Source organism: Tachysurus vachellii, chromosome 1 (genome assembly GCF_030014155.1).
Source record: "Tachysurus vachellii isolate PV-2020 chromosome 1, HZAU_Pvac_v1, whole genome shotgun sequence".
Classification (NCBI taxonomy): domain Eukaryota; kingdom Metazoa; phylum Chordata; class Actinopteri; order Siluriformes; family Bagridae; genus Tachysurus; species Tachysurus vachellii.
Genome location: NC_083460.1, coordinates 43,305,946 through 43,332,016, shown reverse-complemented (window position 1 = coordinate 43,332,016; position 26,071 = coordinate 43,305,946). Strand labels below are relative to the sequence as shown.

The 26,071-nt window shown below is 42.4% G+C and overlaps 1 protein-coding gene across 1 annotated transcript in view; it reads left to right on the top strand.

Moving 5' to 3' along the window:
* Positions 1–24,789, top strand: part of LOC132856422 (gastrula zinc finger protein XlCGF7.1-like) — a 126,954-nt gene extending 102,165 nt beyond the window's left edge. The window contains 1 exon segment of the mRNA XM_060886061.1: positions 24,448–24,789. Coding sequence (XP_060742044.1) covers positions 24,448–24,789 — 342 coding nt within the window.
* The last annotated feature ends 1,282 nt before the right edge of the window (positions 24,790–26,071 follow it).

Genomic DNA, 26,071 nt, shown 5'->3' with positions numbered 1-26,071 from the left:
TCTGGGTGTAATAGTCGACTCTGACCTCAGCTTTGTTCCTCACATCAATAATATCTCTAAAGTCACATTTTATCATTTGAGGAACACTGAAAGAATTTGTCCATTTTAATGTAAAGAAGAAACAGAAAAACTTTTTCTACATTCAATCATTCCAAGTAGATTAGATTAATGTAACGCTCTTTTATGTATTTCACTAAAAAACCCTTTATACATTACAGTTAGTAACCAAATCACTCCTATTGTACAGGAACTGTACTGGTTACCTGTGACATCCACAATCATTTTAATATCATCTCAAATGTTTATTTATCATCAACAAATGCTGACTTCCTTAAGGTGAATTTTAATAAGAAGAAGCTTCAGTCAAACTGCTTTTAGTGTCGCTGCTCCCAGGATGTGGATCTCACTCTCAGTGTTTATCCATCAGTCACCTTCACTAAATACATTTACAAAGCTGGGTGTGTGTGCGTGTGTGTGTGTGTGTGTGTGTGTGTGTACTGTATGTGTGTGTGTGTGTGTGTGTGTGTGTGTGTGTGTGTGTGTACCTCAGTATCTCCAGTGTACAGTGTGGATTCTTCAGTCCATCAGAGAGCAGCTTCACTCCTGAATCCTGCAGTTTATTGCCCCTCAGGTTCAGTTCTCTCAGACTGGAGGAGTTTGAGCTGAGAACTGAGGACAGAACTCTACAGCTTTCCTCTGTCAGATTACACCAACACAGACTGGAAGAGAAATGATGAAATATCAGAACACTGATCTCAAACACACAAACACAGCCATAATCCAGCTAAAGTTGAAGATGTAACACACACAAATCAGAGGACAGGACACCACATCAGCACATTTACAGGAGCAATAATAATAATAATAATAATAATAATAATAATAATAATAATAATAATAATAATAATACATTTTATTTAAAGGCGCCTTTCTGAACACTCAAGGTCACCGTACAAAAAACAACAAAGACAATCAAAATCGAATAGCTATATTGCAATACAAATTAGACCAGCAGTACAAATTATGGTGTAGAATAAGCTAAACTAAACAGATGAGTTTTAAGCTGAGATTTAAATAATGAAAGAGAATCAATATTACGGAGTTCAGATGGAAGTGAGTTTCAGAGCTGAGGTGCAGAGTAACTGAAAGCTCTATTCCCCATAGTTACAAGACGGACAGAGGGAACAATGAAATGAGTGGAAGAAGAAGATCAATGAAATGAGTGGAAGAAGAAGATCTACTGTAAGAGTACGAGTTTGTTTTGGAGTATGAAGAAGATCAAGAAGATATGAAGGTGCAAGATTGTGGATAGCTTTAAATGTTAGAAGAAGAATTTTATACTTAATACGAAAAATAATGGGAAGCCAGTGAAGCTGTTCCAGAACAGGTGTAATATGATGGATAGAGGAAGTACGAGTAATAATGCGGGCAGAAGAATTTTGAACAAGTTGCAGCTTATGAAGGGTTTTGTGAGGAAGCCCAATAAGAAGGGAATTACAGTAGTCAAGCCGGGAGGTTACTAGACTGTGAACAAAAGTGGTGGTTGATTGGATCGTGAGAAAGGAGCAAAGCCTATTGATATTTCGAAGGTGAAAGTATGCAGCCCAAGTAACATTATTTACATGAGAGGTGAAAGAAAGGGTACTATCAAAGATGACACCAAGACTCTTAACCTGAGATGAGGGAGCTATGAGAGATTCATCAATGGAAATAAGAAAATTTGAGAATTTGTTAAGCACAAATTTTTTTTGCCTTTAATGAGAAATTCTGTTTTATTACTATTTAGTTTAAGAAAACTTGCTGAAAACCATGATTTTATGTCAATGAGACAATCAGTAAGAGCAGATGGAGGGAGTTTGGAATGTGATTTTGTGGAAAGGTAGAGCTGGGTGTCATCAGCATAGCAATGAAACTTGACCTGATGCTTATGAAAAATATGTCCAAGGGGTAAAAGGTAAGTAATAAATAGCAAAGGGCCCAGGACAGAGCCCTGGGGTACACCAGAGGTAATGGAAACTGTCGAAGAGGTGAATGATTTTAGTTGAACGAACTGTGTGCGATCAGAGAGATATGAATGAAACCATTTCAGAGGTGTGTTGGTGATGCCAATAATGGAAAGCCTGTCTAAAAGAATATTGTGGGAAATTGTATCAAAAGCTGCACTCAGATCAAGGAGTAGGAGGATGGATAGTAAGCCAGAATCAGCTGCTATAAGCAAATCATTTGTAATTTTCAATAGAGCCGTTTCAGTGCTATGAAATGGGTGAAAACCAGATTGGAATTGTTCATATAGATTATTGCCAGACAAATGGATATGAAGTTGAGCAGCAACAACTTTTTCCAAAATTTTAGAAATAAAAGGAAGATTAGAAATAGGACGAAAATTATTAAGGTTGTTGGTATCCAATCCTGCTTTCTTTAGAAATGGAGTTACAGCAGCTGTTTTGAAAAGAGAAGGAACAACTCCAGTGGTAAGGGAATAATAAATAATACCCATGATAAAAGGGGACAGAGAGGAAGCAGTAGCCTTAACAAGGACAGTTGGTATAGGATCAAGAACACAAGTTGAAGATTTAGATTGATGAATAAGTTTTAAGATGTCATCAATTGAGGGTCGAATAAACTCAGAGAACAGTTGTGTAGGAACAGTTAAAACTGAGACACATGGAGTAGAAACAGGAGTGGCCATAAGTTGATGATGAATGTCTTCAATTTTTGAAGTAAAGAATGATGCTAAAGTATTGCAAAAATCAGATGAATACAAATGAGAGGGAAGTGAGTCGGGGGGTGTTGTAAAATTTTTCAATAAAGAAAAAAGAACCCTTGAATTCCCTTCATTAGAACCAATTAAGCCAGAATAGTATGTAGATTTAGCTTTGGCAATAGTTTCTTTTTATGTTCTGAATACATTTCCTTGTGCACAGTAAGGCCAATTCTTCTAAAAAGTCTCTCAAGCCGTCTTCCTTTTGCTTTTAATTGCCTGAGAAAATGAGTGAACCAGGGTGCAGTAACAGCAAACGAAACAGTCCTAGTCTTAAGTGGGGCAAAAATATTAAGCAAATTATGGAGACTATTATTATATTTATTATATTAAGTTATCTGGAGTGGAACAGCTGTCAGCCCTAGGAAGACTAGCAATGCTTAAAGACAAGCTGTCAAATTAATGTCCTTGATTTTTCGAAATATCATGCGTACAGATTTCGATTTGAAAAGTGGAAGATTAACATTAAAAGACAGTAACAGATCATCAGTACATGGAAAAAGTCTGCATTAAGGTTGTCTGGAGAGACACATGAACAACAGATTAAATCCAAAGTATGTCCTTTAGAATGCGTGGGAAAATTCACATGCTGCTGCAGTCCGAAGCTATCCAGACAAGATGTAAATTCTTTAGTAAGATTGTTGTGAACATCATCTATGTGAATATTGAAATCCCCCACAAGAATTATATTTGGTGAGAGTGTAGTTATTTGATTCAAAAAAGCAGCAAAGTCAGGGATAAAATCCTTGTTGAACTTTGGTGGTCGATATACAGTACTGATAATAGTTGGAGTAGATCCAGAGAGCTGACAAACAGCAGCCTCAAATGAGTGGGAGGCAGAAACATTCAAAGACATCAGTCTCCACTTCTCACGGTAGATTATCGCCAGACCGCCTCCTCGACCAGAGTCACGTGGTTGAGAGATGTAAACAAACCCTGGCGGAATGGCGTCATTGAGTGCAATAAAGTCATTTTGTTGCTGCCATGTTTCAGTTAAAAAGAGAAAATCAATCTTGCGATTTGCAAGAAGATCCTGCACAAGATGCCCCTTACTCATAAGTGAAGATTACCTCCAGACCTCTGATTTTACACACATACACTGGTTCAGGTGTTTGGTGTGGACCTGAGTACAGGTGGAGTGTTCACATACGTCGAAACACGTCCAAACTAAAGAGAACGATTAAATTTTTTAACCTTATAAACGATTCTTGATCATGATTTGTATTTTTTATAAAATATAGATGTGTAAAAATCTCTCATCGATCATAAACAATATAAATAAAGGATATTAGAAAGAACATTGTACTGTTTACTACAGATGTCACTGTTACTGTTTCAACACAACTTAGTGAACCCTTCTTTCTCCACAGAGTAAATGGGATCATGTCTTTCATGCCTCCACAACTGAGAAGTGAACGTGGGGTTTTCTTCTCAAATCTGAGCTCCTTCCCTGTTTACAGAGTGACGTCACATCAGCATCAGAAATAAACAAAGTCAAACTTCTTACCTTTAAATGAGTGACACTGTATATACACAAGTATTAGCTTTAGATGGATCAACATACAGACAGATTCGTTTGTTAAATCTAAAACACTGACTATACACATAGCAGGAAATCTAACCCACCTTGTAGGTAAAAATCTAACACAACACTACTGTGTGTTACACTAAAGGATTTGTGTAGGTGGGCTTCAGGTGGCTATAAGTGACATGGTAGAATGTAGTGTACCAATGTGTAATATTTTATCAGTACATAATGATGAACAGAGAACAAAACCAGTCTGTTATTAATGTTGTACAACAAAAATATAGATTCACTACAGCTGCTTATAAATACAAACACAGTCCACAGCTTAAAATCTCCAAAATCCACAGAAAGTTTCTAAAGAACGAAACCTGACGTCTCTTCAACAGTAACAGTGATAAACCTGACCGACCGTCACGTGCAACCGTCTTTGTGTTCACCGTCTGTTTTTACCACATCCACCATCTTCTGATGCAGTGAACCAGACAAAAAACTGTGTCTATAATTCAACCACAACAGATTAACAACAATCACGACCCAAGAACAAGAATGTGATCGGTCATTAACAGTTTGGTGTCTTTGTCGAGCTCCAAGTAGAACAAAACAGGACTTTTTAATAACAGCGGTCACGACACTACACTCACCTGTGACACATTATTCATCCTCTCTCTTTTTACCTGCTTGTACACTTGATAAGCAAAGAAAAAAGAACCCCATCAAAATAAAAGTCTTCATATAAAAAGTCACATTTAAACTCCATCCTCTACAAACAAGTCAGTGTTAGACAAAGAAAATCTTCATCACTCATCTGAGTTAGCTGCCTAGCTTGTTTCTAACATATTAAGAAGAGCTCAATATCCTCAAGGAGAGGATCTCAAGGAGAACAATATCCTCGAAGAGTTTCAGTCAGGTTTCAGGCCCCACCATAGCACAGAAACTGCACTTGTGAAAGTCACAAATGACCTGTTCTTAGCTTCGGACCAAGACAAAATTACACAGGTATTCATGGACAAGCTTTAAGTTGGTTTAGATCCTACCTGTCTGACCGATACCATTTTGTAGAATCAAATGGTGAACCCTCCAGTTTACTACCAGTTAATTATGGGGTCCCTCAAGGATCAGTTCTAGGACCTCTGCTTTTATCGATATACATGCTTCCATTAGGGAACATCATTAGAAGACATGGGATTAGTTTCCATTGTTATGCTGATGATACACAGTTATATATCTCATCAAAACCAGATGAAATAGCTAAACTGTCCAAATTAACTCAATGCCTTAGAGAGATAAAAGACTGGATGAGCTGTAATTTTCTGTTGTTAAACTCTGATAAGACAGAAATACTACTTATAGGTCCAAAAACCAGTACACAGAAACTCTCACAATTTAATTTCCATTTAGAGGGATGTACTGTTACTAGTAGCTCAACAGTGAAAAACCTGGTGTTTATTAGACAGTAACTTGTCTTTTGAAAATCATGTCGCCCAAACCACAAAAACAGCCTTCTTTCACCTTAGAAATATTGCCAAACTGAGAAACATTCTGTCTGTATCTGATGCTGAGAAGCTAGTTCACGCTTTCATGATGTCACAACCGGGATGGAAGGAGACAGACCCGTACGCAGGATAGCTTCAAATGAAGGGGGTTTAATAAATAAAGAAGACATAGACAAAAATGACGATAAATGAAACAATACAACTGACGACATTTAACAGAGACTAGACATGACAAGGGGTACACGCAACTAATGATCCGCGCTGCATTCAGCAACGCGGCTAACTTAAATACAATTAAGACAATGATGACAATGAGGAGCAGGTGTGGTGACAGGGAGGAGCAGACGAAGGCGGGGCAGACACGTGACAACAACAACAGCACATGGCCAAAAGTCCGGGCTGAATCATGACACATGACCTCTAGACTGGACTATTGTAATGCATTACTAGGTGGTTGTCCTGCATCTTTAATAAATAGGCTACAGTTAGTCCAAAATGCAGCTGCCAGAGTTCTCACTAGGACAAGAAAGTATGACCATATAACCCCAATTTTATCATCTCTACACTGGCTACCTGTTAAGTTTAGAATTGATTACAAACTGCTGCTACTTACGTACAAGGCTCTTAATGGTTTAGCTCCCATGTATCTAACTAGTCTTCTAACATGTTACAATCCTTCACGCTCTCTGAGTTCACAAAACCCAGGACTTCTGCTAGTTCCCAGAATATCTAAGTCTACTAAAGGTGGTAGAGCATTTTCTTATTTAGCTCCCAAACTCTGGAATAGTCTTCCTGATAGTGTTCGGGGCTCAGACACACTTTCCCAGTTGAAATGTAGATTAAAAACTCATCTCTTTAGTCAGGCGTACACATAATACATCCCATAATATTGTGCTCTAATACATCAGACTTACACATTTTTATGAACAGCAGATATGTTAATCCCTCTGCACTGCTCTTCTCTTTTTCTACCCATGCCGAGACACCCGAGGCATTGTACCAGCTCCGATCGTCTTCCGTGCGATGAAGTTTTTGGACCTCCACTGAGATGAGGGCGACTCTGTGAGAATCCTGAGACATCTACAGATCTACCAGCTCCAGTTGGACTCTGTGATACTAAAGAGGAGATCTGAACTCCATGTGATCCCTACACCAATACAACACTTGCCTGACTGTATATTTGTAATCACACCCCCAGTGTCATCCATATGAGGATGAGGTTCCCCTTTGAGTCTGGTTCCTCTCAAGGTTTCTTCCTTTACAATCTAAGGGAGTTTTTCCTTGCCACTGCTGCCTGAGTCACCTCAGACTTGCTCATTGGGGATAAATACACATACACACATACATACATACACACTGTGAACTATATATATTTTGGATTTTTATTATATTAATTCTTTGTATTATTCCTTATGTTTATCTTCTGGTCTATGTTTATGTTCTGTAAAGCTGCTTTGAGACAATGTCCATTGTAAAAAGCGCTATACAAATAAACTTGAATTGAATTGAATTGAAAGATAAAGCTGAACATTTTCCCACTTCGTCTGTCCAATGTGTCGAGGTCCAAAATGATGATTGATGTTTTATTTACCACGAGCTCAGTCCTTGGTAAAGTTTAGCAGTAGTGCAGACTGAAGGAGACTTTTGTTTTTCCTTCATATTGGGTTAAATTTTTAAAAAGTATTTATGTTTTATTTTTGTTAGAAAGAACAATTGAGTAAAAAAGCCATGACAGAGTGAATCTCCCCACAACACTGTGTCACACACAACAACAGAGGAGGAACTTCAACATAAAGAGATACTTGAAGGACATCAGAGTGTTTTAATATTTACTTTTTATATTTTCTCTCCATATTGATCCCATTTTGTCAGTCTGATGTTTTTCTCATCTGTGAGAGTTTTGTTAAATGTCACTTTCAAAATAAACAGAAAAGAAAAAGTCTTTCACTGGTGTTTAGTTCAGAAATGTCTTTAGTTCTTAAATGCATGCAGTTATTTTGTGTAGATATTTTTTTTTATACATTTTTTGAGAACACTTAATTTTTCCTGATTCATATATAAAAGCTATAAAATGACTCATATGATGTTATAAGATTTTGTCCATGTGGCCCAGCCCTTAGTTCAGATATAACATGTTAGTGTAAAAAGTGAAACAATCTTCTGTAAAAGTACCAGAGGTTTGTTTAAAGATGCTGAGCTTCCATGCTGTGAGATTCCTTCATTAATTCTTTTAAACTTCTCTCTCAGCTTGGACTTCAGCATTGGCTGATACACAGAGGCGAGTTCTAATAAACAAAATAATAACATGTTTTAATGCAAAATCAGTAAGAACAATATAAAATGTACATTTATTTCAGTTCCTGCTGTTCATTCCTGATTGATGTATTAAATATTACTGAAGGAACAGGACCATTGTTCAGAGTAACCACAAGCTGGACCATGAATAGAACAGAAAAGCAGCAGATGTACAAGATACTAAAATTAAATTTAAAACTAAAAGTGTTCATATCTAAAACTATTTCCTCTCTCTAAAGTGAAGCTGATGGAATAAAGTCATGACTCAGAGCTCTTACTGTTGTGCAGTGTGTTAGCGATATCTGTGTGGTTCATGTTCTTCAGGATGTGCAGTGTGATCTTCAGCGCTCCCTCTCTGACACTGTGCAGATCCTTCTCATCCTCCACCTCCCTCTCAGTGCATGCTGGGTAATCTGGACTCAGGAGCTTCCTAAACCTCTTCAGCTCATTCTTTATCAGAGTGATGACTTTGTGTTCCAGCTCCTGGTTAGAAACACACAGGAACAGATCTAAATATTATCATGTTACACAGTGAGAGAGGCTTTTATTTTATCAAAAGAAGAAAAGTCTATTTTTATTATCACATTTAAAACTCATACAACTGATTACCCTTATTGCTGCTGCACATCAAGACATGACAAGGGATCACAACACACACATTACACACTTTAACAACAACACACACACCTTGAATATAGAGTCCAGCTGATTTGTGCTGATGTTTGATTTTTGTGGTCTGTGAACAAACAAAACCCATCATGTAATATGGACTATATGTATTCATAGCTGCACAAATCACACACTAATAAATAGACACAGATATTTAACACTATCCTCTTAACACAATACACTGATTTCAGGATTTCCTAACTGACACCAACATGTTTAGAAACAAATGTTTGAATAAATGAATAAAATCTTTATATTGTCATTAATGTCCCAGGTGTAAATGTTCTTCTGTAGCACCACAGACCCTCCAGCTCAGGGACTGCAGACTGAACTGAACTCTTAAAGCACTTTTCCTCACTGCCAGTCCGAGAGCTGCAGCACTGCACAGTTTAGTGTTTTACTGCTTCAACACCTGATAAAGCTCATGAAGGGCTTCATAATGAGTTTGATCAGGTGGAACACTGCTGTAAAACACCTCACTATACTGACCTCACATCAGTAGAACTGTCTCTGGCTCTGAAGTGAATTGGATGTCCTATTGACGCGTCACTCTTCATGGACACACAGCTGGGTTCTGGTGAGTCTGATCTCTTTCCCTCCATCATTCTAGAATTACAACAGAAATATCAGCACTAATTAATACTCAGCTGTCTCAGCACTGTTAAACAATGTGTTCATCATTAAACACCAATAATTCCATCTTTTTAATTCAGATCCAGTCTGTACACTTATTCAAACAGGAGACAGGCCTCATAAGTCAGGAATTACACTGATATCAGGAGTCCCAATCACAGCTAACTGACTCAGCTGGGTCTTAAAGCCTGTAGAGTTCACTGACACAAAGCTATGCTGCTCTTATGCTCCACATTACACAGTCCTTTTTACTCTTCTCTCAGTGAATGATTTGTCTAAACTGTTCTTAGATCAGATCAGTGATATATTCACTGCTATTAAACACCTTAAAGCAAAGTTGAGTTCCTGTGTTAACTAGTGAGTGTTTAGAGATACAGATGTGTTCCCATGAGACAGTGTGTATTTATTGCTGGTGAATGTAAAAGTAAGTCACCTCTCCTCTTTCTTTAAGTCCTGTTTTCCAGACACACTCATGTTGGAGGTCATGTCTCCTTCTCCAGATTACAGCAGGACACACGTTTACTTCACTCCAACATCGGTGTGTTAAATTAAACCCTGAATCAGCACAGAGTTCACTTACAGGAAATAGTCACGCTATCAAGTTATAAAACAACCTGTGTACATTAAAGCTTCAGTACAAACCCACAAAACTCTTCTGCATCTAGTGTCACTTCAGTGTGTTTATATATTAGAGCTTTAGATACTCACTGTGTTTTTACTCCTGAAATCTTTTAGTTTTCACTCCACACAAAATGGAGCTGCTGACTTTCACTTTAAATAACACTGGTCTAACTGGTTTGTCTGGTTTATGCTGACATGTGTGTGTATGTGTATGTGTATGTGTGTATGTGTATGTGTGTGTGTGTGTTTGTGTGTGTTTGTGTGTGTGTTTTTGTGTGTGTGTATGTGTGTGTCTATTTGTGTGTGTGTGTGTGTGTGTGTGTGTGTGTGTTTGTGTGTGTTTGTGTGTGTGCCCTTGTGTTTGGCCTTGTCTTTATGAACGCTGACGTCATTATCATCACTCAGGAACTCATCTTCATCTTCCTCCTCCTCGTCTGGGTGATGCAGAGACACGCCCGGCCCCACCACCACCTACACCCAGGGGGTAAAGGTCATGGGATAATGTACAAGAGCTATACAGAGATAATTATCATCAGAGGTGTGTTAGAGAGGAGGAACAATAGTAATGTGTGTGTGTGTGTGTAAGTGTGTGTGTGAGTGAGTGTGTGTGACTGAGTATACTGTAAGTGTGTGTGTGTGTGTGTACGTGCTCTGTGTGAGTGAGTGAGTGTGTGTGAGTGTGTGTTTGAGTGTGTGTGTGTACGTGCTCTGTGTGTGTGTATGTGTGTGTGCGTATGAGTGTGTGTGTGAGTGTGTGTGTTTGTGAGTGTGTGTGAGTGTGAGTATAAGTGTGTGTGTGTGTGTATGTGTGTGTGTGAGTGTGTGTGTATGTGTGTGTATGTGTGTGTGTGCGTATGAGTGTGTGTGTGAGTGTGAGTGTTTGTGAGTGTGAGTATAAATGTGTGTGTGTGTGTGTATGTGTGTGAATGTGTGTGTGTGTGTGTGTGTATGTGTCAGTGTGTGTGAGTGTGTGGTGCAGAGTAAACACACCTGAGAGGAACAGATACTGATATGGCAGTCCAGCAGATCATGAAGGACCTCAAACTCATCACTGCCACTATGTAAAATGTTCTGTAATAAACAAACGAATCATTAAATCTGAATCCACATTGTGGGCGTGTCCCGTCCCACACCACACCATCTACACAGGGTCTAGTGGATCTACCATGGGGAAGTGGATCTTATTCAGACCCTGGGCCTTCTGATAGTGGAGAACTCTGTTACTCTTGGTATCTACGGCAACGATGACATCATCCTCATCACAGTGTGTCCAGTTGCCAGGGGATGACTCCCTGAAAATCATCGTCATCACTGAGATGTTCTTCTCCTCTTTACGCCTCAGTCTAGATGGAGAGAGAGGGAGAGAGAGAGAGAGAGAGAGAGAGAGAGAGAGAGAGAGAGAGAGAGAGAGAACCAGTTAGTTATCTGCTTGCTACTTAATGTTTGGCATTGAATCAGTTTGTTCCTGTTTTTATAACAACTCAAAAAAGAGAGATACAGAGAGAAACAGAGAGAAACAGAGAGAGACAGAGAGACTCAGATCTAGTTTGCGTTGAATTGATGGAATTTTGGAAGTTAATACACCATGAAATATAACATCCAAAAGTCTGTTTTTCTAGAGTTACGGGTTACTGAGGAAGGATAAATGAATGAATGAAATGATGGGGGAAAGAATGTTTTTTAATTTGTCAGCAGCTGGGCTTTATACATCATTCTGATTACATCTTCAGCCACTGGTTAAAATAACATAATAGAGCAGTTAGGTTAAAGCTAACAGTCAACTTTGAAAGTCTTCCATGTCCCGAGAACAGACCGCAAACCTACTGTTAAAAGCCGTGTGCTTTTCTAACTCTGTCCAGTGTAAAGCTGAGCTCATGTCAGGGCCAGAAAAATGGAGCATGGTGATGGATTTGGACTGTAATCATCACAAACAGTTTTGCACTCAAGCCTCCATCAGTACAGTTGATCACTTCAACAAGACAGACATAATGTTAGAACTAGAATGAATTTCCTGCTTACGTAATTACTTTTGTTTTACCATATAGAAGGGATATTATTTGTAATCAAACTCCAAAAGAGATGAGGTTTGATCAGGAAAACTATACTTTTGTAGTTTAAACATCATTCGCATTAAGTAAATGCTGTGTACAATCTTTAGCCCCCCTCCTCCAACTCATTTTATTCACCCATGCTTTGCTTTTCCACTGCCTTTTCAATTAATATTTCCTCACTAACTCTGTACAAGTCCCACAAACGTGATCAGTGTCTTAATACACCCTTTAAATGTCACAGAAATGCTCCAATCAACAGGAAGGGTGTTCATTAGGACCACTTCAGAAGCCTAATTGTTTCCCAGCTCTTGTTTCAGCACTAAGCATCGTGATTAGCGTGAGGATGTTGTTTCAGATTTGGGCCCCTGCCCCATGTCGTGATGGAGTGAAGTTCATCTGTAGGACGAACAAGCGAGTGGACGGAGGAGAGGAAGCAGAGGAGAGTATGGGTTTAATGAGGTTTTAGAGCAGTGGGGGGGGGGGGGTGGTTTTAATTGCTACTGAGGATAGGTTTAGTGGTATAGAGTTGGATGCTCCGTGTGTGTGTGTGGGGGTGTGTGTGTGGCTGTATGTGTGGAGGGGAAACTGGGTGTCTTTGTGTGGGAGTTTACACACCACTAGAGGAGCATGCTGAGATCTAATGCCTTTGATGCTTTTTCTTTCTCTCTCTCTCTCTCTCTCTCTCTCTCTCTCTCTCTCTCTCTTTCACACACACACACACACACACACCACTGTCACTCGTTTCCCCTCTGTCTCTGTATTCACCTTCTACCCCTCTTTTTTCTTCTTGTTAGATCACCTTCTCCATACGCCATTGTTTTGTACCAGGAGAAAGGACACATGGAGAGTAACTTTGATGCCCTTTAAAAAGTTCCTGTCAACACTCTGGGTAGAAAGTTAATCATCTGAGTGTGTGTGTGTGTGTGTGTGTGTGTATATATGTGTACAGTATGTGTGTGTGTGAGTGTGTGTGTATGTGTATGTGTGTGTGTGTGTGTGTGTGTGTGTGTGTGTGTGGAGAGCTCTTGTTTTCAAGAATAATCTTAGCCAAAATGGAGGATTTTTTTGAAGATCTTTTGAAGATTTAGAGAGAGGTGGACTTCTGCTGCCAAAGAAAAAATACAGGAGCAAACATCAGACACCAGACATGATTTGGTTGATCAGCTACATTTTGGTAAATACAAAAAAAAAAGTCTTCAAATCCTAAATCAAGTTTGTGATTTTGTGTATCTAATGTACTGTCTGAACTGAATCACGTTTTTTTGTCCAGTGTGTAAATATTACAGTGAGAAGTAAAGGAGGCTGATTTGTGTATCCGCCATATCGTTGTGTCTCAGTGCCCCAGCTGGACACTGCTGCCTTCCCCAGACTCTGTTTTCTCAGTCACCCAACTATGTCCCCATGCTTTTGTTGACTTTGAAAAAGATCACATAGCTTTCCCGCTCAGCATGAGGGGACAAAAGAGCAGATAGAGGGGATTCACAGAGTTTTACTCCAGTCAAAACCACACACACACATAGCCACATCCCTTACCCTATCTTTATAAGAGAAAAGTAACTGAGCTAATGTTTACACATGCAGTCATCTGTGTACGCCTGGCTACTTTGAGCCGAAGGGCGTGTGGGACTCTCAGCTTGGCAACTGGATCTTTTAGTAAAGAAGTCACTGCCTTTATATTGCCCTGGGTTCCCGGAAAAGGAAAAGCCTTTTGTGTGACAAGGACAGGGCCATGGTGATAACATGGAAGTGCACAACGGACTGTAACTCTGACTGATTTTGATTCACTGGGTGTCTGTCTGACTGACTGACTGACTGTCTGACTGTGTGTCTGAGTGTATGTCTGTCTGACTGACTGTGTGTCTGAGTGACTGAATGTGTGTCTGTCTGACTGACTGATTGAATATATGTCTGACTTACAGACTAACTGACTAACTGTTTGTCTGAGTGACTGACTGACTGACTGACTGAATATATGTCAGACTGACTGGCGGACTGAATGACTGTTTGTCTGAATGACTAACTGGGTGTCTGTCTGACTGACTGACTGACTGACTGAATGACTGAATATGTACCTGTCTGACTGACTGATTGAATATTTGTCTGACTGACTGTCTGTGTGTCTGTCTCACTGACTGACTGTCTGTCTGACTGACTGACTAAATATATGTGTGACGTCTGTGTGTCTGTCTGACTGTCTGACTGACTGTCTGTCTGTGTCCGTCTGACTGACTTACTGACTGTGTGTCTGAGTGACTGTCTGACTGTGTGTCTGTATGACTGACTGACTGTGTGTCTGAGTAAATGTGTGTCTCTCTGACTGACTGACTGACTGTGTGTCTGAGTGACTGAATGACTGAATATGTGTCTGTCTGACTGTCTGCGTGTCTGTCTGAAAGACTGTCTGACTGACTGACTAACTGCGTGTCTGACTGACTGAGTGACTGTCTGACTGTGTGTCTGACTGACTGACTGACTAAATGTTTGTCTGACTGACTGAATGTGTGTCTGACAGGCTGTGCACAAAAATGATAGAGCGAAAGCCTCCACACACTGGATAAATTGAGTTGCAGATCCAGATGTTTGTTTTTTATAGCTTGTAAAACCACAACAAACCTTTTGGAGTGTATCAGATTTCATGCGTTTTCTTTTTCATCTAAAATACAGGAAAGCTTCTTCAAATCCTGTTCAAATTCAGCTACCCAATGATGATTTTCATTCAATCCGAGCACAGATATTGACTCGTATTACTCATATAATACTCGTACTCGGCAGAAGTGCTTTATCCTTACCGGATACTCGTTTCAGCCGAGTATCCGGCTCATCTCTAGGAGATATAGACAGCTCCCGGTTTGCACCCATATTACTGTTTCCAAATGGGTACAGTAGTACCGGCATCCAGCACTGCGTGCGCTAATGTCCGAAATGTCTAGCCTACAGAATCGCACAAACGTATGTGGCGTTGCCCAACTCGCCGCCAAGCAAATATCCAGAACAGAAACTCCTCTGAGTAAAGCCCACGATGTGGCCATACCCCTAGTGGAGTGGGCTCTCAGGGGGGCTGAACCCTTAGGGGGCTGAAGACTCCCTGCAACCATAAGCCACAGATATCACCTCCACAAATCAGTGGGATAGCTGCTGCCGAGATAACGGCTTCCCTGTGTGAGGAGTAGCCCAAGACACAAACAGCTGGTCACAAGTTCTGAAACCAGCTGTTCTCTCCACATACGCCTGAAGAGCCCGCACCGGGCATAATGCATGATGTTTCTGCTCCTCCGGAGAAGAAAACGGAGGAGGATGAAAAGCCGCCAGTTCAGTAGACGGGCACCTATATGCCGATTCCAAAACCTTAGGCACGAAAGCAGGGTTAGGACGGAAAGAAACTTTAGTGAGCCCCGGAGCGAATTGTAAGCAAGACGGGTTAACCAACAAAGCATGTAAATCACTCACACGCTTGGCTGTCACCAAAGCCAGGAGCAGTGCCGTCTTAAGAGAGAGATACTTAAGACTCACCACTTCTTTCGGCTCAAAAGGATGTTGAGACAAGGCTTCTATGACGATGGGCAGATCCCATAAAGGAACCATCTGTCTAGACACCGCCCGTATGCAGCGCGCCCCCTTCATAAAACGACTTATTAAAGGGTGCTGGCCTGCCGACTTTTCACCAAAACCTATATGGAAGGCTGAAATAGCTACCAGGTACACCTTAATGGTGGAAAAAGCCTTCCTTTTATCAAGCAGATCTTGAAGGAAACATAATATATCCCTAACAGAGCACTGAAAAGGGATAATCACTCTCCGCCCACACCATTCTTCAAAAACACGCCATTTATTGCTATAAAGAGCGCGGGTAGAGGAGGCTCTCGCACTCTGTATAGTATGTATAACTGACGAGGGCAAGCCAGCCGCATTCAGATTCCACCTCTCACGGGCCAGGCCCAGAGGGTTAACATGTCCGGATGAGGATAGTAAATCCCCCCCACCTGAGACAGGAGGTCCCTCTGCGGGGGGAGGGGCCACGGCTGCCCCGACAATAGTTGAACTATCTCTGCCACCCAATGACAGACACTGCTCCCTCACTCTGGCTAAAGCGGGGGAGATTAAGCTCAGAGGGGGAAATGCATACAGAAGCACGTCTGGCCACTGATGGGCTAAAGCATTAACACCCAACGGTGCATTTGCGTCCACCAGAGAGAAATACAGAGGGCATTGAGCGTTTTCTTGCGAGGCGAAGAGATCTACGGCAGCCTGACCGTACCTCTGCCATACCTGGCTCACCACCTGAGGATGGAGTTTCCACTCCCCGTAAAGAGGATTTCCCCTGGACAGTAAATTTGCTCCTCTGTTCAAGATCCCCGGAACGTGAGTCGCCCGGAGAGACAGAAGCCGTGTGTTGCTCCACACGATCAGCTTCTTTGCCAACCGATGCAGCTGAAGGGAGCGTGTGCCCCCCTGAGGGTTGATGTAAGCAACCACTGTGGTGTTGTCTGTTTTCACTAAAACATGCTGACCTCTGAGAAAACTCAGAAAATGATTCAGTGCTAGCCACACCGCTAATAGCTGCAAATAGTTTATATGTTTGTGCATCAGCTGTGGCGGCCACGCGCCGTTCACAGTTCTGCCCATTAGGGTTGCTCCCCAACCCTTTAAGGACGCGTCCGTTGTCATAGTTACTCTCGATGACACCGCCCCTAAGGGAATCCCCAACCTGAATGACACAGGGCTTTTCCAGTGTCTGAGCGCTTTGACGAATGCATGATTGATTCTCACCGGGCGGCTGAGAGCACAGACGCAAACGTGCGATCCAGCGATCCTAACCCTAACCCTAACCCACACATTTGGTAAAAACCCTCGGAGCCCATGCGTCCGCCAGATCTATCGTCACAAACCAATCGTTTGGGTGAATCGATCGACATAGCACCTTGCGTGTCAGCATTTTGAATGAATACTGTCTGAGGTGCTTGTTTAATATACGCAGATACAAAATAGGACGGAAGGCTGTGCCGCTTTCTTTGGAACTACAAAATAACGGGAATAGAAGCCCTGACGGCTTTCCTCCCCGTGTACCACTCTGATTGCCTGCTTGTGCAAGAGGGTTTCGATTTCGGCCGTCAAAACACAAGCCGATTCTCCCTCGGTCACTGGCATGATCAGCCCGTTGAAACGAGGCGGTTTCATGGCAAACTGGAGTCTATATCCCTGTGAAACTGTTGCTAAAACCCACGGATGAACCGCGCATGCGCGCCAGCTGGCTATGCGGGCAGAGAGAAGGCCCCCGTATACTTCCGCCCCCACTTATGGGGAAGTGAGCACTGCCCCCAGCGGTGGGACTGAGGGAACGCATTTCATGTCTTTGCACTTTTCGGGGTTTTTTAAACATATCATCCTCGGCTGTTTGCCTGGCTGCAAAAGTGCAACATTTATTGTTATGTTTCTCGAACCAGGGGAGCATATCGCCCTCAGCCCGTGGCTTGGCTGCGATAATGCATGTTTTATCATCATCAATTCCCCTGTGTGTGTGAGTGCTTGGTGACACTGCACATGGCTCTGGCCTCCCTCTGTTCTCTGAACTGGAGGAGAGCAAACATAATGAGCCCTTACCAAACTTAGGACAGAAGGGCTGTATTCCCGCCTTCTTCTCTTTGCCGGCGGAGAGAGAAGGACAGGGGAAAACCTGTGTGTCAGGTCGCACACTTTTTCTTCCTTTCCCCGGGGTGGGGCGGACGGTTCCTAGCCGCCGCGGCCACAAACGAATGCTTTCCCCAAGGTCCGGAGCCATCCGGACACAGTCGCTGACCGACCTGTCCACTGTGAGCAGGTCTCACAGCTCTCGCGGTCATCAGCTTCCCTCTCGATGCTGCGGCTGCTGTGAAGCCCTGCCGTGTCGGCTGAGAGAGCAGTCGCGCCGCCTGCTTGCATGGCAAACAGATGTGAAAAGCCTCATCCTTTTTTTCCTGAGGGTGCTGGTTTCTCTCATTTTCTCGAGAGCGGGCCCAAATAAACCCTTAGTCGGGTTGTAAGGGACATCCATCACCTCCACTTTCTGAGCGTCGCCCAGGCCTGACAGGTTTAACCACAGTGCTCTCTCACCTGAGACCGGCCAGGCCCATTATGTGGCTGCAGCCCTGAACCGCACCGCATGAGGAGCGTAAAATCAGATCGTATACGACACAGATTTTGTCCCAGAGTGCCGGGTTCGGTACTCCTGAGTCCAACTGCCGCCCCATCTCCACCAAAATCTCCGCTTGATATGCTGACAGTAAAGTCACAGCATTCAGCGAGCATACAGACTGCCCTGCGTACTTGTACATCCTCTGAAAGGTCGTGGCGGTCAAACGGTCCGTCTTACTCGGCAGTGAAAACTGCGATGAGGAGGAAACAGATTGTCGATTCGGATGGAGGTGATAAGCCACTGAAGGCTCCACTGCTGGGGGTCTGGCCAACCCCAGCTCCTCCATCCCGGCAATCTCCAACATCGAGTGTCCCTTGGTGGGGAGCTTGCTCTTAAAGGGGCTAGACCAATATCGAGACATCTCCTTCATGCACGCAGGCATGGCAGGCAGGAGCTGTCTCACTGCCGAGTGGGTCAGCGGCAGCCTTTTCCCATCGTAAAGGTCTCTCACGGCTCCTTGGGCAACTTTGGCGGCTGGCCAGGCTAGGCCCAGCTTCGCTGCGTCCCGTTTGCACACCTCGTGCAGGCTGCTGTCAGCAGGGGGGCCGAATCGGTCGTGCTAGGTGGTCTAGACTGTTGGACTGAGAAGGGGGAATTGTCTTCCTCCTCTTCGTCGTCCATGCCCAGGTCAGAGTTAGCATCGCCATCTGCGTCCTTGTCCCCCAGTTCGTTATCCACCTGCCCGAGCAGGCCATCGAACCGCGGAGGCATGTCCGGGGATTCGGCTTCCATCATGTCCGCCCAGCTCTTGCTAGCTCACGGCAGATGGGCCGTAGCTGTCAAGGCAGCTTCAGACAGGCAAGGGTCCTGCTGGTTAGCTACCGACACTTTCAGCCTCCTTTCCAAGATTTTCACCGGCAATGACGCACAGTGAGCACATGTCTGCGGGTCCGCTAGCGACGTCCCATACACACTATGCACATAGGATGAGGGTCCCTGCCCGAGATGGTAGCTCCACATGATGATGGACAAGGGTGGGATACAGCCTCCTTAGTCTTTGACTCATGCCCTTTGCCAGGGTTATCGCGGTCGACATAGTGCAGTCTAAAGACTCGTCACAACACGTTAGCCTGTTAGACTTTGAATTAAACCTTCGGTAGGTCCGCCTTGAACCGTAACCTGAAGTAAATTAGATGTTTCCTACCGCTGTAACTAAATACGCAGCAGGAGATCAGAATAGCTCGCCACGACGCGGACGCTATTCCAAATTAGGGTTGTCACTCACCACAATCCCCTACTGATGTCGCGTTCGGCGACGGAATCCAATGACGGTCCGTCTATTGAACAGTTAAGCTTTCTTCTCCCACGGGAAGAAAGCGAGAATGACGTAGACAGGGGTCGATCTGGCTGATATAGGCAGGGCGGAGCCTGGTCGCAGGTCGACCTGTCTGTCAAAGACAGACGTGGTGTCATAAGAGTTTCCGTAGTTGGTCATGCCCAAAGCGATTCCCATAGTGAAACACTGAGCGAAGTTAGAAAAAGAACTTATATTGTTTGGTAAAGTTGTTCTGTAAAGTGCACAGTTCTATACTGTAAGTGTTTATGTATTTGTTTACAATTCAGTGGGAATTAGACACGGTGTGAAGTCAGTAGACGGTATGTCCAGGCGTGCGAGAGCAAGATCACGTGGCAGAGAGACTGGGGCCCCAGGCGCGGTAAGGATGCAGCATTTATACTGTTTTAAACTAATATTGATTGTTAAAGTTTCTGTTTCTGGGTGTGCATCAGGAAAAGTGCTTTAGACAAACACGAGTTTTTTTGTTATTCATAAACATTGTGCTTGTGTTAAAATAAGTGATTTTGTTTTTACCCTCACAACCTCAACAAAACAGTTTTTAGAACATTGCATGTACTATAAAAGGTGTAAATTAATATTAGATGTGTTATTGGTTGAAATTCATGATATGGTCGTATAGAAAAATCACGGTGTAGATCGACCACCTTAAAAACGCACAAACGACCAGGAAAAGACTTTTCGTGTGTTATTGTGTATGATAAACGATGGCTGGAGCGATGAGTCGTAAAAAGCGCCTGATGATTACACTGATTGCTCTGATATAACCGTTACTGAGGATAGTGTGGAGTAAGGGTAAGTGCGTAGTTGCTGAATGTGGAGGGGGGGTTAAGAAGGAATTTGTATCCTAAGCTTCTAACACACCATGTTTATGCCCAGCAACCGCCTCTGCCTCAGAAGGAAGCTCAAGCCGTGTGGCCACCACCACCTGAGAGAGAGCTCCAAGGGAGGGGAAGACAGAAATTTGCCTCTGTGGCGGCGGCAGAAGGTAGTTTTTAATTATCAAAGTATCCTGACGTTTAGCTGATCTCAGACATTTTTTCCTGTCAGCTTAAATAATTGTAATAAACATATTAATATGTGCTTAATAAGTACTAATAAATAGCCAATATTCTATTAATTTTCATGTTAATAAGCAACTAGTTAAATGACCCTAAAATAAAGTGTTACTGTGCATGTTATGGAAGAATGCAAGTACATGCAGGGGGGTTGGCCTCAATGGCCCTTCAGTAAGCAGTGTGCTGTGTGTAAGTGACCGAGGAATGCAGGGTACAAATTAAACTTAATTTGCATTAAATCTTTTTGTTTTAAACAAGCAAGATTTTTTTAACTACATTTAAGTTCCTTTTTATAGGCAACTCTGCATTTTTTTTAAATTAACAGTTTATCACCATATATTCCCGTTAATTCCCATGGAAAGTTTCCAGCCTTGAAAATTCCTGGAATTTTGCAACCCTATGTACAATACACCAGCCCCATAGCAGTGACTTGTGTCCTGTTTGTGTTTTGTAAATTCAGGTGATGAAATGTCATGTGATGCAATGACGAACTCTGTGGAACACATCACACCTGTGGATGAACAGAAATATATAAAAAAGGAAGAACCTGAAGATGAAGATTATCTCAGTAAGACAGCAGGGTTCAGATTGAATCTCATACATTTTATGGGCTCTATTTGTTCCAACCTGTTATTCAGAGGTTTACTGTACTTGAGGTGAAATCATTTTAATGTAATTTCAGGTGTAAATTACAGCCACACTGCCCAATTCAGGTGGAATTTCAGGTGTAGCATCAGGCTTTGTGGAAAATCTAGGCGAACAAAGTGGATTTCAGAGCAAGCATGTTAAAGAGGAAGAGATTACAGGTAAAGACTTCCTCTATACAACCACAATATGGGCTTAAGTATCACTGATATTGTAACACTCCATCTATGCTATCCATAGCTATCTATGCTATGTTATACATTTCATTGCAAAGAAAACAAATCAATCTGTTTTATTCCACTCTGTAATTTTACATCATTCATTATACACAATTAGTGCATAGTGCAATGGTGGCTAAATGGGCTCTGGGTTGTTGATCAGAAGATCTGGCTTCAAGCTCCTGCACTGTCAATCTGCCACCTTTGGGCAAAACCCTTGAGCTTGAGCAAGGCCCATAACCCCTTCTGCACCAGCACAGGCTCTTAGGACCTGGTAGGCTGCCTTCCTGATGTTCCTGCCTTCCTAACCTGAAAACATTGTTCATGTTGTGATCAGGGATTATGAAAGCATTTCCCTCTCCTTTACACTCCCCAAGCTGCACATCTGCATCCACAAGCTTATAGCATGACCCTGTTGGTGCTGTTACTCTAGCTTCCTTCCAAAGACCCTCTTTGCCTCCTTCACACTCCTTGAACCCAGCCTTCTACTTGATATTCCAATGGTTTTATCCACCAATGGCTCGATCTCCCAAATTGATGGAAGAGACTCTGCCTTGTAGTCATATTTGACTGTAGCAGTGGTGCAAGACTGGATGACTTCTAGAATCTCTTTTGCTGTTAGAGTTGAAAAGTCTTCAGCAGTCAGGAAGGATGAAGATGTTGTGGAACTTATGAGAATCTTGTGCAGAAGCTTCAAGCTTTTCCTTTTAAAAGAAGGTCTTAGCCCTTTTGGCTGTCTCTAGATACTATGACTACAACATCAGAAGGATCTGGCCATTTTTATTCACACATGCTGCTCAGGTGATTATTCAGACTCTTGACATTTTAAGACTGGTCTGAACGCAATTTTGTCCTCTGCAAATAATCCAAAATGCAGCTGCAGGACTTGTTTTCAACCTGCTTAAGTTCTCACATACTTCTCCACTGCTGCGCTTCTCCACTAGTTTCCAGTTGCTGCATGTTTAAAACACTGATGCTTGTCTACAAAGCCAAAAACGGACCAGCACTCTTTCGTCAAAACTCTTGTCAATCCTCACACTGCACATTGCTCCTTCAGATGTACTAGCACTGCTCGACTGGTCCATCACTAAGCGGTAATTATACAGCAGGACACATTTCTGTTCTGGTCTAGTAGGCTCTAGTCTGTAACCTGGTGAATCAGTGTTGATGTATTCACTGATAGTCTACAATGGACTTTTGTACGTGACTCTGGAAAAGGGCATCTGCCAAATGCCATAAATGTAAATGATGTTTAACAATAGACACACTCATCCTCCCCATGATTTTCCTGTTGTCTTTGAACAGCCCTTGCATGGTCCAGTACTGCTGGTCTCGGCCAAGTTTCTGTAAAGCAGAGGTCATTGCAGTACAGAATGTCCTTCTAGAACTTAAACCTGGCCCTGATCAAGCTTGCACTCTAGAGACCAGGTATTTGCTAGCAGGATATTAAGCAGGGGAGCATAGTTTATGCAAGCTCTCAGTCTTAGAAGCAAGGATATACCTTTATTGTAGTGATGTCCCGATGATGTGCTGTGCTGACCTTACTGAACTTTTAAGTCTGCCTTTATCCAGTAGGATGGCATAGATGAGCCAGGTAGTTATCGAGCACTGATTCGATAGATGGATTTGATGGTAGCTCTATAGAATTCACAGCAGTTGCACAGGGCAGGTTTTGCTTTTTTCAGGTGGCAAAGAAGGTACCTCCTCTGCTGTGCTTTAGTGGTGAGGATGACAGTTATGTTATTCTGCCAATTTAATTTTTGATGGTGGTGCCAAAAAAGAATCAGTGCTGAACAACTGTGTAACACTGGACTGTGTGTAGGGTCTTTTTAAATTCCACTGTCATCCCAAGAGTCTTGTCAGTGTTAAACTCCAGGTTATTGTGTCTGCATTAGAGCTAGAGCCTTTCCACCTCCTTTGTAGGCTTAGACCTGTCACCATTAGCACATTTTATGGATTTTGACAATAAGTTTAATGGAGAAGCGCAGAAAGAACAAGCAGTGGATCCAAGTACTGGATGTGATTTGTCCCAGCTTCACTTGCTGCTCTCGGTTGGGTAGGAAAAATGTGATCCAGTTACAGGTGAGTTTTGGCATGGAGATCTGAGTTTGTGGTGAATGATGTTTGGCGTGATCATATTAAATGAGTCCAGGAAAACAAATTGTGTAAAGTGCAAGAACTATTTTATCTGTGTGGAAATGGAAAAGGAGAGGTGTTGACTCGGGGGAAGCGTTGATGGCTTGTTAATGAATATTGAACCTGGAGAACACATGTTCAGGTTTTTTTGTAGAGTGTTGTCCGAGTTCAGTGGTGTTAAGTAGTTCATGAGGGGTTGCAGGCCTCTCCACACTGATGGTGGGACATCAGCGGAAAATGTGTTTCTTAGTTTCTCAGAATAGAGTTTTTTAGCTCTTCTGATTTTATTTTGTCACTGGGTTTCTCTTGTCAAAAATGCTGAACCTTTTCACATCTGTACTTAGTGTTGTCCAGTTATGATCCAGTTACACAGGACGCCTGTAAATACCAGGTGTGAATGGGGCCATATGCCATCTGTTCATTGCACTAGCAGGGGCCTTGGGGACAGGAGAAAAGCACAGGGATCCATCACAGCACTAAGGGCTTGATTTTGGTTTACTGTATTGGCTTGATCTTGTGATTATAGTGGTTAAAAACTAAAATCCCCTCATTACACAATGAGTTTGTAATGACTTTTATTTCATCTCCAGAAAAAGTTGATGCCCAATTGGAAGTCTTCCCCTGCTTCATATGTTCACTTTCGTATTCATCTCAAATGTTGCTCCATGAACACACCACAAGATGCCACCCTGATCAATATGATACACCGATCAAATCAGGAGACATGTGTCAGAATCGTATGCCAGTAAGAAGCTCCAGTATTTAGCAAACAATCTCTGGGCCTCTGCAGAAAGAGGTCCACCAGTGCTTGCAGTGTGGGAAGAGTTTCACTGACCATGAAAACTGAGAAGACACCAGTACATTCACAAAGGTGAGAAACCACATCATTGCTCACAGTGTGGGAAGAATTTTTTTCGACAGCGTGATCTCCAACTACACCAGTGCATTCACACTGGAGAGAAGCCACATTGCTGTCCGGAGTGTGGGAAGAGTTTCGCCAATCAGAGAAATCTCCAAACACACCAGCGCATTCATACAGGAGAAAAGCCATTTCACTGCTCGGAGTGTGGGAAGAGTTTTACGCATCAGAGTCATCTCCAAACACACCAGCTCATTCATACAGGAGAGAAGCCGTATCACTGCTCGGAGTGTGGGAAGAGTTTTAAGTGGAAGAGTCATCTCCAAACACACCAACGCGGAGAGAAGGTTTGCTCGTGATGTGGTGTGGTGTGGTGTGATGAGGTGAGGCGTGATGTGATGAGGTGTGGTGTGGTGAGGTGTGGTGTGGTAAGGTGTGATGTGGTGTGATGAGGTGTGGTGTGGTGAGGTCTGATGTGGTGAGGTGTGATGAGGTGAGGTGTGATGAGGTGTGGTGTGGTGTGATGAGGTGTGGTGTGATGAGGTGAGGTGTGGTGTGGTGAGGTGTGATGTGGTGTGATGTGATGTGGTGTGGTGATGTGTGATGTGATGTGGTGTGATGTGATGTGTGATGAGGTGTGGTGTGGTGAGATGAGGTGAGTTGTGATGTGATGTGTTGGTAGATATTTTGAGTGGAGTAACTGCCATACAACATGCACCTTGGTTATCCTTATGTGATAATCACATCCAATACAATAAAGAAACAAAGTGAAATTAATGCAGCAAAATGAGAGAAACAAAATAAAAGACAACAAAGACACAAAGCAAGAAAGAAGGAAGTTATGGAAAATAAACTAAAGGAAATGGGGACACTGTTGTATGAAATAAAGAAACTGAATGTATCTGATTAAAACTGTGAAGAAGAGATCCAGAAGGAAGCTGATACAACAACAGGAGGAACAGACACTGTACTTAGACAGTTGGATAAAGACCCATCATCTTGCTGAAAGAAGATTATTGAATTGTTTTAAGTTTTCTTTTTCATTTTATAGAATGATAAGTTTCCTTTACCTTTATATGAATTTTCTTTTTCATTTTATAGAATGACACGTATCATTTACCTTTATATGGATTTATGTAACCATTTTGTGATTAGGAAGTGATATAATGTTCAATAGTATGTGTTAACTCGAATGACAACAAACAAATAGTTCATTTTTTCCTTTTAATTTGAAACTTTATTGTCCGTAACACAGAACTAAAGCAAACTCTGCTCACAACGTAAAAAGACATCAACATCCGAAACACGAGGCTTTCTCCACCCCGTTAGCACCCCCACAAGGACCGGATATGAAACTAACAATCTCCCTTTTAAAAAAAAAAAAAAAATAACCAAATACATCTTTTATAAAGAGCGGAAGAAAACATTATCCTAAAAAGAAGAGGTGAACATTCATTCATTCATTCATCTTCTACCGCTTATCCGAACTACCTCGGGTCACGGGGAGCCTGTGCCTATCTCAGGCGTCATCGGGCATCAAGGCAGGATACACCCTGGACGGAGTGCCAACCCATCGCAGGGCACACACACACTCATTCACTCACGCAATCACACACTAGGGACAATTTTCCAGAGATGCCA